The 17587-nt window shown below is 29.2% G+C and overlaps 1 protein-coding gene across 1 annotated transcript in view; it reads left to right on the top strand.

The window, feature by feature from the left end:
• Positions 1-2988: 2988 nt before the first annotated feature.
• Positions 2989-17587, top strand: part of LOC113378684 (ABC transporter G family member 23) — a 92587-nt gene continuing 77988 nt past the window's right edge. The window contains exon 1 of the mRNA XM_026619239.1: positions 2989-3358. Coding sequence (XP_026475024.1) covers positions 3303-3358 — 56 coding nt within the window. The 5' untranslated portion in view covers positions 2989-3302. The remainder of the gene's footprint in view (positions 3359-17587) is intronic.

Genomic DNA, 17587 nt, shown 5'->3' with positions numbered 1-17587 from the left:
AAAAATTCCATGCAACATGAAGAAAACAACAAAAGCCTCACATCATCAAAATAGAATCGCAATGTGTTCAATGATTATCTAATAGAACAAGGATATTTGCATTCTTCAGCATCAGAACATTAATCCCAAAACTAATAATTACGAATGTTTTTCAAACGATTAGTTAATCAAAAACTGCCGCGGAATGACGACCTTAACATATACCGACCTACGAAATTGACTTAAGCAAAAAGTGACACTTAATAAAAGAAATATGTTGTTATTAAATTTTGAAGTTTTTTAGTATAAAAGAGTACATCCGTAATTGATTATAATTTTATTAAGAAAAGGCAAATGATCCTTTCCATATGATGAAAAAACTATGTTTTCTAAAATATGCTTAGATTAAAGAAAATTTTAAATGAAGTAAACAAATGATTCTATAGGCAATAACAAAAAAAATGTTTCAATTGCTCTTGGTATTGCCTCTGTTCTGATGATCTATGTTCTATTGTTATATGCTAGGTTTCCCTCTTCAAAAATTGTTACACATAGTATCTTCTCCTACTCTATTTTACTTTATATCTGGACAATACATGGAATGAGCATTAGAGTATGGCAGAGATAAAGGACCGCGGGTAAGAAGACCCACCGCCATTATCTCGAAAACGAGTAAAGTTAGAAAGTTTTTAACAACAATAAGTAGACGGCTTTAATTAAAAAAACAGTTCAATTATCATTCCAATTCTGATGATGAATATTTCTGACAAGGTTCTGTATGAGGGTTGTATCCAGTGCGATCTTTTGTGCATTTAGACCGCACAGACACAAAAAATGTGCATATGAAATATGTTTTTGAAAGAAAAGTTGTATTCACTTTATTTATAATATTTGTATTTCAATGCAGACTAAGTCTGATTGTGATAAATTTAACAAAATACATACCAAAGCATCAAATTATGATAATAATACGAGTTGATAATTATTTGATTATTATATTTAAAAATACCTATTTAGATTATGTAGTTCAATTCTGTTGTTCAACCTAATAATAACGTCATCGCATTAAATAAACTAGTGGTAGCATCTTGGCATCCAGCAAAAAAACGTATATTTTGGCCATTTCTTTTCGGGCGGAAGAAAAAGTAATATAATCATGATATCAAGGATAGTTATTTATTGCACTTTGAAGTAACAAAATAAAATGTAATTGTAAAAAAAAATTAAAAACGGCGAGGCGGTACCACACCCATTTCGGCGAGCCGCATCAAATCAGCAATATCATATAGTGAATCCTTATATGAGCAGACTCTTTACCGATTATCAAATGCTTAAAAATGCTTTTACAGTTTATTTATACAATATAAATGCTTTATAATAACATTTTTAGGATATTTAAGAAGATACACGTTGTCATTTAGCTTTATAATATTTTTTGTTAATGTATTTGAGCGGTGTCGGTTCGGAGCAGTCCGACACGCATGGGAAATAAAGTTATAAGTATGAAATATTTATCCTCATATTCTGAAAGGTTCAAAGTATATTTTAGACCTAAATTTTTTTTTTTTTTTGGTTTTTCGAAAAATCTACGGTGGTGTAACCCTTTAAGGCAAATTTCTATTTCGTAATTCAAAAAATATTAAATGTTTTCAATTATATTATTATAAATACTGTAACTTTCATTATTTATATTTTATAGACAAAAGAGAAGAGCTTATGAATCAAACGATGACGTTTATATAAGTTTACATAAAAAGTGAATAAACAAAACTTAATGAATCAGAGTTAGAATTTCATATTTCTAAGAATTAGATAAACTGATTTGCAAAGTTTAAATTATTTATCTCAAGTATATAAGTAAGCTTTAGAAATATAAGGCAAATTAAAATTAAAATCCGAATTATTTGCGATATTCAAAAAACAAATTTAGCTTTCTCCAAAAATAATAGTTTTGTCAATGCAAGCAAAATGTTTTTTTAATCATTCAAATCAGAGGCTTCTCACAAAAACTGCCATTGTTTGCACATTTAGCTCACTATCTCCGGCTGGACCTGCCTTTGCCAAAAACTAATCACCACTTTTCCCCATTATTACGAATATAATGTTTTTTAACCATTCAAATCGGTTGTTCCGTACTCTGAAAAACTAGATTTCTTTTTTCTACACTCTTCGCCTTGTATCTCCGGAACGGCTCGACCAACTTTTGCTAAAAACTAATCAGCACGTCTCCTCATCAATAGGAATCGATTGGTTTTTGAATAATTCAAATCGGTTGACTGCTCCCAAAAACGTCGACGAAAAATTGTATTCATACTACATACACACATCCTTTTTTACAAAGCCAAAATGTTCAGAAACTCTGAAACGTGAAAATATGCAAAAAATTTCATTTTCGATTTTTGGCCCATTTCTATAACTAACCCTACGGGAAGTTAATAATGTAGCTATCATGCCATAAATCATGTTTAAAATAAAATAGTGGATCTTTTTGCTCCTTAGCCGTGCTTTGTACCTCCATAAAGTAAAAAGAATCAGGTGACAAATTTTTGAAAAATAGCAAAAAATACGGTCCTACAATGATGAATTAGCTGGGAATTATCCTGAACATAGTCAGTTATTTATTTGTTTCGATGTAGTTGGTTTGATTTTCACAGTGCAATTGCTCAAAGTCAAATTGTACTTTTGTTCCCCGCCGAAATCAGAATCTTAAACAATAGAGACATGGTAATTACAGAGTCGTACTGCTTTTGAACAGAATAGGCGAATATTTGATGAAAGAATTATCAAAAAAGTGCAAAATCCCCAAAAGTGTGTCCAAAGATGCTGCATCATCGTTGCCGCGCACGCGAAGAGACGATGGGTTGATGGATGGGTGATGTGTCGTCCGTCCAGAAGGCGACAATAGAGCAAAGGCGGGATAGAGGCCGCGGAGTGGGGCTAGCGCAAGACCTCGCGTAGTATCGGAATCGTTTCCACCGGTCAGTTCGTTCAAGTATACAAGAAAGAACAGTCGGAGAGGCGACACTCTTGCAAAATCGCGCATGCCGTCCGTCAACACGCGAAAGTGTACTAGCATGCTATTTATTCAAAATCTTTTCGAAATGTCTGTGTTGTAATAACCGTCGACGGAACCGATTCGCTCTCATTCGAAACACGGCTTGGTGAACGGTGGATTATATATTACTGATTACAAGTGGATTAATTTAAATTAAGTACAGTGTGTTGCTGTAGTGTACAATTTCGTTGTGAAGTTTAACTGTTAATTGGCCAAAACGGAAGGAAAGCTCAAGAAGGATAACGTAAGGCAGGAACCGGCCATTGGGATGTCTGTCTTACCGTCGCGTGTGACGCCGCCTAACCCCACCGAAATTCCCATCGGGTGTGTTAATATTTACAATTTTACAAATATTTTAATATTCATATTATATTTGTGCTTGATGTAAATCGCTGATTAATGAAATATTGTTCAGTGTATAATCCTTATTCCTTAAATCGATCACTGATAATCGATCAATTGTGATTGCCTTGCGACAGTTTAGCGAAAATGAAGTAGCGAGTATTCAACTTGCGTAACGCATGTTTGGTCAGTCTGTCGATTGTATCGATTGCGTACTTAATTCCATATGAATAATATAATTAGCATCGTGTGGCCTCATGGAAATTACGAGCGGGAAATTTCAATATCGAAGACGTTACTGTCATATTGCTTTCGATATATCTTATAATTAAAACAAACTACTGCTCGATTAATTACCATTTTTACAAACCTTAGTGGAAACTGGGTACGGTTGTGCCAGGGTACGGTAGTTACAGTCATCATCACAGCTAAACTATACTAATTCTGAAATAGGGCCCAAAGCGAGAAAGATGAAGCATTCGTGTTCAAACAAATTTCCATTATTGCTTTCAGTCAGGGCTTTACATAAACATAATCTGAAGTTTCCATGTTCGAATTATTTTAATAATAACTGTTAATTGTATACAGATAGATTACTTTGTTTGTCATTTTGCTGAAAGTTGAACATAAGTAGTTAATTACCAGTAATTAGTTTTTGCGTAGATAATTTAGCTCAGTCATAACGATGATTTGTTTTGAAAAGTGTGCATTGGATAAGGTTGTGACAAATTTTGTGGGAACGGTTGTGAACATTTTTGTCCTTTTTGCCTGATAAGACAAAATCAAAAGAGAAAGGAAAAGGAAAATGCAATACAAAAACAAAAATTATACAAAGAATTCTTGTTTACATTGTTTAATATGTTTGTTATATTTTATTCAAAAGCTTTGTTTAAATAATCATGTTGTGTTGTGTTATATATTTCTGACAAGAAAAGTCTTTATAAACGATTTTGGTGTTCATACCTATCGTCCTGGGGTTGTGAACGATTATGACATTCTTTTCTTGTACAATTTGATTTTATGTCAAATCCATCGTATTTAAGGACAGTATTTCAGTATTTCGACGTAGATCAATGTTTAAATTACCATTTAATTTAATTTTCTCCCAGATAACTGGTTAATTAACAAAATAGTAGTTGATCAAAAAAATGGCACAAACGTACCCAGTGTCCCCTACTATTTGAAATCATGAATTATGAATCATAAGTATAACAATATTTGAGTGTGCATAATAATTGTAAATGGCATTTTCAACATATCTTTACATGTGGAATATTTACATATATGTGGCTCTTAATTCCTTTGAGATTTCTATATGTGTTTATATACACAATTTGGAAAATGATTACCAAATAAGAAATTTTAATTTAGTCTTTGAGAATATATAAACCTCGAATGTTTTTTATTTAAAAGTATTTAACAACGCTTATATCATTTATATAATCGTAAACATAAAGTAGTTTAATTTACGATGTTCAACTTTCCTTTATTCGGAATGCAAATTATTTACTAAAATTGGATAACGGATGTAGTATTACAAATATTTGACAAACGTGTTCATAGACAGATTAATTTATGTTGCGAATAATAAAATAGTTATACGGTACATGTAATATTTTATGTGTTTTAAACACAACTATATACAGTAATACAACTTCTATAACTGAAAAGAAATGGTTTCACTATCGATGATTTTTTAAATTTATTGACATAAGTCTTCTGAAAAGATTCTGAAAACAAGTTTTTTTTGGTAAGTCCATAATGCAAATTTCGCATAGTATAATAAATGGTTGCATAATAATACTTTCAAACAAGTGTGATTTCGTTGTTCAGCCGTCTGGCAAAATCCGGTGTAAAGCTTAAAAAATTCTTGATATCTATAACGATAGTCGGTATCTATTTTAAAACTTCTGAAAAGTTTGTACGCTTTTATGCTTTCATGTGTATATAGGTCGCACCCGTAATACTTGGCTAATTACCAATGCGATAATATGTCTCCGGGCGTTCCGCAGACACGCGTCCACCAATAAATGAATTGCGAAAGAAAAAAAAACGTATTTGCTTTGAATGAAATACATCTTTATTTTCCATTATCTAACGAGACTCAAGACTATTTATCTGACAAATAACTATCGCATAGAATTCCACAAAGTCATTCCAACAGGATGCACTTTCTTTCCTTATCTCGATGCTTTTAAAAAATTCCTGCGTAAAAATTGCGCTCGTCAAGTTTTTTGTCTTCCTGTCGAGTAATATAGAGACATGTCATAATTTTAACTATAAGCAACTGGTGTAATATAACCATAGGTTGCATTGTTTTTTGCAGTATGTTGCAATGTAAAATTTGTGATAAATTACGTGCACAGTTTGATAGGAAAAGTATTTAAATCAGAAAAATACAGTAAACAACTGTAGTGTACTTATCACAAAGGAGTAATTCATCAATGTATTTTATGCATACAAAGAACAGCTATAAGTTGCTATAAAATACATTCTTCATTTAAGTCAATGCTCTATATGAATAATTGATAATTTGTTTTTTACTATCCTCACGTACTTACAATTAGAACATTTACTATTTTTATTCTTTATTATCTTCATATATATATATATATATATATATATATATATATATATATATATATAGCTACCGTTGTGCCACTTTATTTGTTCAGTCATAATTTTGTTAATTTACCAGTTAGCTGGAAGAGAAAAAAATTAAATAGCAATTTGAACATTTGTCCACTGAAATACTGTCCTTAAATACGATATATTGATCTTAAAATCAAATCATACAAGAACAATAGCGAGTGTCACAACAGTCTACACTCCTAGAACGGTTGTGACAGACAATATTGGTTATAAACACCAAAATGGTTTATAACGACATTTATTGCCAGAAATATATAACACAACACAACTTAATCATTTAATCAAAGCTCATGAATATAATATAACAACATACAGCAAACAATCTTTTAAACAAGAAATCTTTGTGAAATTCAATACAAGGAAATTGAAATGAATTTTTTTTTTCTCTTTTGCATTTTGTCTCAGCTAAGTTAGATTTTTCTTCATCTGTTTAATCTTCACCCGCAAAGGACAAGACCCACAACAACGTCATTATGAATGAGCTAAATTATCTACGGATAAACTAATTGCTGGTAATTAACTACCAATTGTTCAACTTACTGCAAAACATTAAACAATGTGATCCACATCTTCCCCCTTTGGACCCTATGCCAAAATCACTATAGTTTAGCTGTTATGGTGACTGTCACTAACGTACCCTGGCACAACCGTAACCATCTAACTTTTTTATAACTGATTTCTTCATTCTTCTCTTCTACTAAATCTGATTTTTTAGGATTCTAATCTTGATTTTTCTCCTTACCTCCAATTTTATTCAAATTCAACCCAACAATTCAAGTTCTACTTAATTTTATAATTACTATGTCGGTGACAGAACTCGATCCGAGGATCCCTGTCGTATGAGTCGGGCACTTTACTGACTGAGCTATGCCCGCCACAGATAATTGAGTAAAAATAAATATAAATCATTTATTTTATGTAATCATTACGTCAATTATAATTAAATAATTATTTTTTTCGACGAACTTCAAATAATTTTTAATAGATTCGACGAACAAAATTAATGATTAAGACAAGAACTATGCACATTAATTCAACACCTTGAATTAATATTAGCACTTCAAACTTTGAATATTTATGAATTGATCTGTATCAGTACCAAATTATATATTAATTTATTTGGAAAATATATAAAAAAAACAAAATATGTAAAATATATAATTAACTATTTAAGATAAAGAAAGGTTGAATATTAGCACCTAATTAAAAACTGAAAAATAGACTGTTATTCTAAATGATTCATACACCAATAATTCTCAAGGCAAAAAAAAAATAATTTTGTGTTTATAATATAATTATTTGCTTATTAAATATAGACTCCCAAAATAAATTTTCTGTTTTCAATTTATTCTTAACATCAGCTCTGAATTATATAACAAATTCTAATTTATTTCTTGAAATTTTACAATTCATTCTAATGCATATTAATTATGACTTTATATTATTATATTTTTGATTATATTATTTATTATTTAGGAATGTCATTAATATGATTGCGTTCAGGAATGCAACTAATTATAAAATAAAATAATTTGATATAAATGAAATACTTCATTGTGTACGAACTCGTAATAATAGATTTGTGACAAATATATATATAGGAAAATGGTATTGATATTAAATGAGTTCTCAGCAATATTTATTATATATGGTTTTGCTGGAATATGTGGCTGTGACATATCATAATCGTTTAATAGAAAAGACTTATATAGCGGAAAAATAGAACGTTTAGGAATTGTTCCTACAATTCCTTAATGCGGAAAAAAATGTCTAGAGAAATATCTAGTTACTTGAGAAATGCTTTTATATATTATTTATTAAGTGACTGATTGTGTTTTTGAATTTTGAATTACAGTATATTAGTCCTATAAAATTATTAGATAAAATGATAAAAACATCTTCAAAATCCAAAATTTACAATAAGGAAATGATAAGGCTAGACTGCCTGTAGACGACAGCACCATGAGCTGATTTGAAACTTGAATCAGGGAATATATTTAGTATATATTTACTATATTTTCAAGTAAAACTGAATATATATATATATATATATATATATATATATATATTCAGTTTTACTTTGTACCAATAAACTTATTTACTATTATATCTTTATTAAATAATGCTACCCTTGCAAGTGTTTTAGTGCACATTTAAATTTTGTGCATTGAAATTTTTATAAAAATATAATTTACCAAATTTAATATGTGAATAGTTAGATGAAATAATACTGGCCTTTATGCAATAACTTCAGTATCATAACATAATGTTTGCCGATTTGGCTCATATAAATATTATAATACAAAATTTACACGGGCGATTGGACGAAACATAGCTTGTAATCTCAACATAATCTAATAAAGCTAGTAAAAAAAGAGTGTAGTGTATTCAAACTTAAAATTTTTTGATTATAATACTATTCATATTTTATACATTACATCTACAAATAAAACAGAACATTACTGTCGTTCCTAAAAAATCAATAGAGCAATTTATACGCTCTATTCTCCTTAGGAGAAAATGTCAACAGTCATACCACGTGCAAACTCCAACTAGAGTAAAACAATCAATAACAAACCGAGAGCAGTAGAATTAATTGCAACTCATTCTGCAACTTTAACTACTTCCCAATATCCCTTAAATAGATACTGTTTGTCCATCGATCATTTGTCATTAGACAACCATTTAGTGATGATATTGCGAAACAAATGTTGTACTTTGAATTTTTAATTAATGGGTAAATTTTGTGTCGTAACAGAGCAGGATACTTTTGTGGGTTACTAATTACAGCATGTTTTTGTTTTATTATTAATTATGAACAACACTCATATTAACCATACGTAGGTATTTCATGCATTGATATAAAAAATTAAATTAAAAAATAATGGGTAGTACTACCAACTCGTTTTAGGGAAAAAAGATTTCCCATTGCCATTCCACACCACAATGCTAGAAATGTGCTATTTTCAATTGTAAAGATATTTTTGATCTATATTTTTAAGTGAAACTGGACATTGCTACTACACGATGTCAGGTTGCCGGAGCGGTTTTAAATATATATATATACTCGTATATATATATATATATATATATATATGTATATATATATATATATATAAATAATTAATAAATTATGTTACATCGGTGTGAATAGTAAGCTTTGTAAATTGAAATATGTTTCAAATTTATATGATAACTGTTTATAGATTAATATATTTTAACACGATATTATATGGAATTATTTAAAAAAAACTGAATGATTGGTGAACCATTTTCAAAAGTTTTGGTCTAATAGGTGGTAATGTAATTTTAATAATCTAATATAATAAATGTATTGAAATATTTAAATATTTACAAGAAAATCAAACAAAACATCAGTATCTTCTAGTTTATAATTTGTAAAAATATTTATAACTTTTAGCCAAATTGCCATCGTCAACCGTCATAATAAATTGCTAAAGGTAATACACTTACTAATATAATACACTTTGTTTTAAACTTATTAAAATCTCTCTCTCTCTCTCTCTATATATATATATATATATATATATATATATATATATATATATTTATATATATATATATATATATATATATATATATATATATATATATATATATAGGGCGAGGCACAAAAGTTGGATTTGACTTTGACCAATTATATTGTGAAATGCGAACCAATTATATTTACATATAAAAAAGCACATATCAAACACACCAAATATTTGACTATATTCAGTAAAACTCCCGCCAAATTCATCATTGTAGAAATTTAATTCTTTTTTGTTGTTTTTCAAATATTTGTCACCTTGTACGTTTTACCCCAAAAGCGGGGTAAAATAGGACAGTCAGGGTGCAAACATGTTCAATGTCTTATTTTTAATTTTAAAGGCATTTTAGTAAATAATAGCTAAATTATTCAACTAAAGCAAAGTATAAATTCCATAGGTACATTTTTTATAGAGATAATAATACTAATATTAGTATTATAACTTTGATCAATTATTTTGTCAGAAATATTTATCAGCAGAGTTAGAATAACTATTTCTTTAATTCATCTCTTGTAAAATTGCTGTTTTAACTTCATTTACATTTTTATTTACTATTTTTTATTGTTTAAACATTTTCAAGAGCAAAGTTATAGTTGGTCCTTTTTACCCCAGTCACGTGTAAGATTTTATGGACGTTATATAAAAAAACGGTTGAATCTAACTTAAAATTAACAACGCATCTTATAAAACAATTAAATAACTTATACCTACTTAAAGGTCTCGTAAACTAAACAACAGTGCTCACAACTATAAAAACTTACAACAAAAAACAAATACTTTGGTTATAGATTTTTAAACGTTCCTGGTAATCTCCCGTAGGGCATTAACTTCCCGTAGGGTAAGTCATTGTAATGGGCCGAAAATCGAAATTGAAAGTTTTTACATTTCTCGACGTTTTGAAGGTTTCTGAACATTTTGGCATACCTCAGAAAAAATGAATGTGTGTGTGTGTGTATGGATACAAATTTCCAGTCACGTTTTCGGGCGCACGGATCAACAGATTTAAATTGTTCAAAAAACATTCGATTCCTATTAATAGGGAGAAGAGCTGATTAGTTTTTGGCAAAGGCAGATCCAGCCGTTACGGAGATACAGAGCAAAGAGTGCGGAAAATAAAAATCGAGTTTTTGAGCGAATGGAGCATCAGATTTGAATGATCTAAAAAACATTCAATTAGTAATGATTGGGAGAAGTGATTATTAGTTTTTGGCAATGGCAGGCCCAGCCATTTCGAGGATACAGAGCTAAATGTGCAAAAATGGCAGTTTTTGAGAGAACTAGGCGTCCAATTTAAATGATTAAAAGAACTTTCAGCTTGTTTTAACAAAATAATTGATTTTGGAAAAAAAATTGTATCATTTTTTAAATTTTTTTTCTTGTATATCGAAAATAATTCAGATTTTATTTTTAATTCTGACTATAGTTCTAATATACTTTAAGCAAATATTTTCAACTTTGCAATTTAGTTTATATAATTCTTATAAATATTAGACAATGTTACAATATTAATAAAAATCTATTTGAAAACATTCAGTATTCCTCGAACATTTCATTACGGTACGGGAAGTTCCAGCAATTTGCCTTAAGGCACGATGCCATACCCCACTAGTTTTCATTTATAATAGTCTAATCTTAAGCCTAAGGCAAAGATCGTTATGAAATCGTTCTGCTATCCGATATCTTAGCTGGTATTTGATGCATTTCGTCGGAGTCTTATTGTCGTCCGTCCGGCCAGCCGGGTTTTCACTTTCTTCCATTTCCGGTGCGAAGAAAACGAGAACTATGCGTTCGGTTCTTGACCGCATGCGTAACAAACCGCCACAAACCGCGATTCGAACGAACTAATTCGTTTTTTATTCACAAATAAAACGAGAATTTGTCACGAGATGTGAGATATTTGCATCGAAATATATGCATGACTCCTTATAGTCCTATCTACTATTTTTTTATAAATAATCATTCTAACAACGAAAATTAATTAAAAACCAATGCATTGCATTGCTGTAACATTCCCTACAGTCATTCAAAATTTTTAAAAGCTTTAATTTTTTTTTGAGAAGATTGAAAAAAATAGAGTTTTGAAAATGTTGAGAAAATTCGACACTTGTGGAAAATTTGTATTTTTTTATTTTTTTCAAAGCGCTGCATAGCTTCACAGGCGAGACGAATCGCGTAAGCGCCGCGTTCCAGCATAACGGTTAAATATTAATTTCGTTGTGGAACCCATAGAAATGTAAACAAATTTTTGTACTTATTATCAAAATTTTTATAAAATATCGGATAATTTAGTACGCATATCTCTTATGATCAATTTTGACGGCCAAGTGTTTACTTTTTCTATTGAATCTCCGAAAAGGTCCGCTGCCTTCCCAAAAAGTTAAACATTTCTTGATTTTCCCGTCAATACAAGTAAATTGTTTTTTGAATCATTCAAATCGAACGCTCCGTTCTCTCAAAAACTGAATTTCCATTTTTGGCAGCTTTTGCCCCTTATCTTCGAAACGACTGGATCTGCCTTGGCTACAAACTAATCAGCATGTCTGCCCATCAATAGGAATCGAATATTTTTTAAGTTATTCAAATGGTTGATCTGTGTTCTCCAAATCGTCGACGAAAAATTGTATCCGCACATACATACACACTCGCACACTCACGCTTTTTGCTAAATTATGCCAAAATGTTCAGTAGCTTTGAAACGTAAAGATATATTACAATTTTTGTTCTGGATGTTTTTGCGATTACTCTAACTTACCTTACGAAAAATTAATAAATTATATTATTGGTGGTCAACAATTAAATGATAAATCACTTAACAATTGAAAACAACAGACCTGTACAAGGTATTTCTCTATTCTCATCTTACATTTTGTTTTCAGAAAGCAAAATAATTTCATAAGCTTACAAATACCTAGACTTATACAGATGTAAAAATAGTATATTTAACATTAAAATTTATTATTTATCAAAATAAATTAACTAAATTTTTTTGATTTACTAAAGCCACATTATTTAAAAAACTACATTTTACATTTATGCAATATTTGAAAATGTAATACAATAATTGTATATATCGTTTATTTTTATATAGAACATCATTTTAAATATATAAAACAATGTTATATCTATAAAACAATTTTATATCTATAAAACAATGTAACTCATTTTCATATGAAGTTTGTTTATAAATAAATGAAAAATAATTTAATTTGAATAACCAAATTGTAGTTTTCAATAACTCGATGGCACATTTTTAGAACAAATCATTTCTTAATCATTTACTTAAATATGTTATCGATAATCCAGTTTGAAGCAAAAAACTGTAATATGACATACGACGTCCTTGGTATGTTCCAAATCAATAATATTTAATAAGTAAAGGATAAACCAATAGAACTATGTTTGTGTTGTATTAAAGTAAACTAATCCAGCATCTGTAAAACGTCTTAGATAGGTTAAATCGATTCCATCTTCTAAACAGTTATGGATTCTTATTTATAGAACTTAGAAAACGTGGAGATGATCTCGAGATAAATATTTGTGCATCTCATTATTCCAAACATAATGCGACTGGCTGTGTGTTTCTTTGTCAAAGATCACTTTGTGCATTATGGTAAATGGGCAAATAGCAACAAGATTTTAAAATAAACATCAATTATAAACTATTGAAACTGCTGAATAAGGAACAAATAAATATATATTATTGAATAAATTTACTACTTCTGCAACTTAGTTTGTGATATAATGTAAATATTTGATTTAATTAGACATTCCCACCATGGAATTTTAAAATTCAAGCATTTGCGACTATTATAAGTTATTTTCATTCAGATTCAATTATAGGGTAGTAGTGTGAGGTTTAAAGGTCTGCGGGTGAAAAGTTTAATACCTATTATATATCTCCAGAACAAGCAAAATGAGGAATTTTTTAACAACAATATTTAAAAGTAGAGGGGAAAGATATTGAATCAGCTTAAATCAAACAACGTCGCTATCAGAAGATAAACTATCATGTTTGAAAATCTATAACACAACTATATTTTTTTGTTATTAGTTTTTTTGGTTGTGAGTACTGTTGTTTAGTAGTTAGCTTAATATTATATAAAGTCTACGACGTTTAATTCTTTTATAAAATGTATTGTTATTTATAAGTTAGATTCAACATTTTTTTATATAACCTCTATAAAAACTTACATGTGGGTGGGGTAAAAAGGACCAACTTAATCTTTACCCTGGTAAAATTGTAAACAATAAAAATAGTAAATAAAAAAGTAAGTTACGTTAAAAAAAGCAATTTCTAAATAGAATAAAATAATAATAGTAAGATAAGTTAAATAAACAGTTATTCGAAATCTGCTGATGATTGTTTCTGACGAAATATTAGATCAAGGTTATATACAGTCTTATCTTTGTGAAAAATGTATCCATAAAATTTATATTTTGCATTGGTTGAATATTGCAGCTATTATTTCGTAAAATACTTTTAAAATTAAAAATAAGTTATTAGATTTATTTGCCACTTAGTTGTCTCATTCTATATGCCTATGTGTTAAAAAGAACCAAGTGCCAAATTTTTGTAAAATAGAAAAAAAACATATTTATACAATGAATTATAGAAGCCAGGAGTTATACTGAACATAATCAGATAGTTGTTTGTTTGATATATGGTATTTATTTTGATATAATTGGTTTAGTTTTCACAATATAATTGCTCAAAGTCAAAAATATCAAATATATCATATTAGATCTAATAAATTAGTGCTAATATAATGTTTAACGCGCAACACATCAACTGCCCCAAATTAACGCCGTTAACTGCCATTTAAATTTATATATATATTTATATTCTTTTTAATTTCTTCAAACAAACAACGAAAGCTTCGCAACAAGAGTAATCTTATTGCAAAATAGAGAGATCAGATATTATTATTACAGGTCGTTAAAGTTAATCAATCGTACGTCAAAACTGAACAATAACAAAAAGTTAGGTCATTGTCACGCATGAATCATCTATAAACATCTAACTCAATTTGCTGAATATAAGGTTAACGCGATTTTAAATTAAAATTTGAATAGTTTCAAACTATTATTTTATAATATCGACATAACGTGTTCAAGCTAATGAACACAATGCGCTTAATTTTTTATCTTACAAGAGAGGTCGGTCATAAATTGCAGGCCACAATTTTCAAACAAATGTATGATTTATTAATTATTTGTATAATATATCGTATAGTTCACACATCTTTGAAATATCTTAATTTATAATAGATGCATTCATAAATTCCATGTGCATTGAAACTTCATATAAACAGTACCTTCTCTAAATATAACCAAAATTATGCATTAAAAGTCTATGATATTAATTAATTCGGCAATATTAGATTTTCATACATTTTTTACTCGTGGAGTTCTTATGTATTTGTTGTAGAAACTAAGGAATTTAATAAACAATGAAGATTTTCTGATAAAATTATTTTTCAAACGTGCATCTATCTATAAGAGGCTTTTGTCAAAGAAAAATATACACAAGTCTAATCCCAAAGAAAGATATTATAACTTGTCTGTAGTTAACCAAATATTTATAATATAATGCTTTCGATTCAGCCATATAAAATCCCAAAATAAAATTTATTTATTTATTTTAGTTTTGAAATAAAACTTTCCATACACAATACCAAAGCATTATAACTTAAATATCTTAAATCAAAAGGAGATAAAGTGCTATTCACTGTATTACTAGGATTAAATTATAATAAAATAGTAAAAGAGAAAATTATAGTAATATTTCTATAAGATAGAGAAATCAAGTATTTTTAAAATAAGGCGTGATTGTATGGATTTCTCAACATTACAAATGAAAGTCCAAAGTCAACCAAATTAATTTTAATACTGAATATTGACTGAATTATAATACGTTTCTAATACGAATTATAAGTCTGCAATGGGTTCTTACGTTAATTCTTAAACAATAAGAAATAGTGATTAAAAAAGTAAATTAAGTCAAAAAGCAATTTTGAAGTTAAATTAAGTCAAAAAGCAAGAGAGAAGTTAAATAAATCATCTGTTGATGCTTATTTCTAAGGAAATACCTGATCAAGGTTATATACAGTGTTATCTCTGTTGACAATATACCTATGAAATTTAAATTTGGCATTGGCTGAATTAAATAGTTAGTCTATGTTATTCTAATGTAGTTATATAACAGGTTAAATAAGACATTAAACCTGTGTGCTACCAGGCTGTATTATTTTAAACCGCCTATAGGATGAAAAGGACCAAGTGACAAATTTTTGTAAAATAATTATACTGAATATTGTTTGGTTGATATGTGGTATTTGTTGTGATATAATTGGTCTAGTTTTCACAATATAATTGTTCAAAATTGCACTTTTGTGCCCCGCACTACCCTTCCTGGAATGACGCACGATTAAAGTATCATGGATCATGGATTTAAATTTAAGTCTACCACGCTCTAATGGTACGCTTTAGTTTAAATGGATTGTAATTTTTGCCGTTAAATTATTAAAACCATTCTAATAGCGCGACACGAAAACGTAAGCGTGATAAGGCAAAGAAATTTTACATCACACTATATAATACAAGTTCCGTATGACGACAATTTCCAAGTCCGGTGGATCGCGGTGGGCTCGCCTTCCTTTTCGGGAACTTGCAAATCCAAGAAATTGCACCAAGGGATATTATGTCATATTAAATATCTGGTAAATGTGTACGCACGCACATACAGACAACACCTCACATCTAAATAACAATTATCGTCTGGCAGGCCTTGAGCGTTGCAAAACGCACCTTGTATATCGAGTTGTATGAATTTTGTAATAATAATTTTAGAAAGTTCACAACTTTAATCAACGATTCGACGTCTCGCACTTGGCAGAAGGAGCAGCGGTCCGAGTGGTCACTACAGACGAATATCGGCGGCGGCTCATCGAAATGAGAATTCGCGGGATCGGCCGCTACAGAATGAGATAAATGACAATGTAATCATTTGATTTCGACATGGGTTTAGAATAATAAATATGTGCATTTTTTCTAACTGTATATTTCATCTATTCAGTAGTACCGCAGATTTAAAGTACCGAAAAAAATAATATTAACGCTTTATATGTACCATCTCATTTGATGACGCACAGTGACAATTTAACTCATATTATGATAATAAATACTAAAAGTGATTATTTAGAAGTTAACATCTTATATAAGACGGTGCACAAAGTTCTATTTTGATTTTGAACAATTATATTGTGAAAACCAAACCAAACAATTATAACACAACAAATTACACATATCATAGGAACAAATATCTGACTATGTTCAGTATAACTCCCAGCTACTTCCTCATTGCAAAAATATGTTCTTTTTGCTGTTTTTCAAAATTTGTAACCTGGTCCTTTTTACCCTATAGGCAGGGTAAATTGGGACGGCCAGGGGACAAACAAGTCCAATGTTTTATATCAGTTTCAAATGGTTTTTACAAAATAATAGCTACATCATTCTACCAATGCAAAATATAAATTTTAATGGTGCATTTTTTACAAAAATAACACTGTAAATAACCTTGATCTAGTATTTTGTCAGAAATAAACATCAGCAAAGTTGGTATAACTATTTATTTAATTTAACTTTGGTAAAGTTACTTTATTTAAATTAATTTACTTTTTTATTCGATATTTTTTTATTCTTTACAATTTGGAATGGTAAAGGTTTAATTGGTCCTTTTCACCCTAACTAGGTGCAAGCTTTTATAGAAGTTATATAAAGGAAATGGTTGGATCTAACTTAAAATTAACAATTCATCTTACAAAACAATTAAATAACATATACTTATGAATTATATTAAGGTCTTGTGAACTGAACCATAGTGCTCATAACCAAAAAAACTAGCAACGAAAGAAAAAACTTTTGTTATGAATTTTCAAACATTGCCGTTTTTCTCCGGATAGAGACATCGAGGCAATCAAGGTGATGACATCTTTTTTCCTCTACTTTC

The sequence above is a fragment of the Ctenocephalides felis genome, unplaced genomic scaffold, assembly GCF_003426905.1.
Source record: "Ctenocephalides felis isolate EL2017-DRISC unplaced genomic scaffold, ASM342690v1 CF-g0.4_SCAFFOLD_01886, whole genome shotgun sequence".
NCBI lineage: Eukaryota > Metazoa > Arthropoda > Insecta > Siphonaptera > Pulicidae > Ctenocephalides > Ctenocephalides felis.
This window is presented reverse-complemented; position numbering and strand designations above follow the sequence as displayed.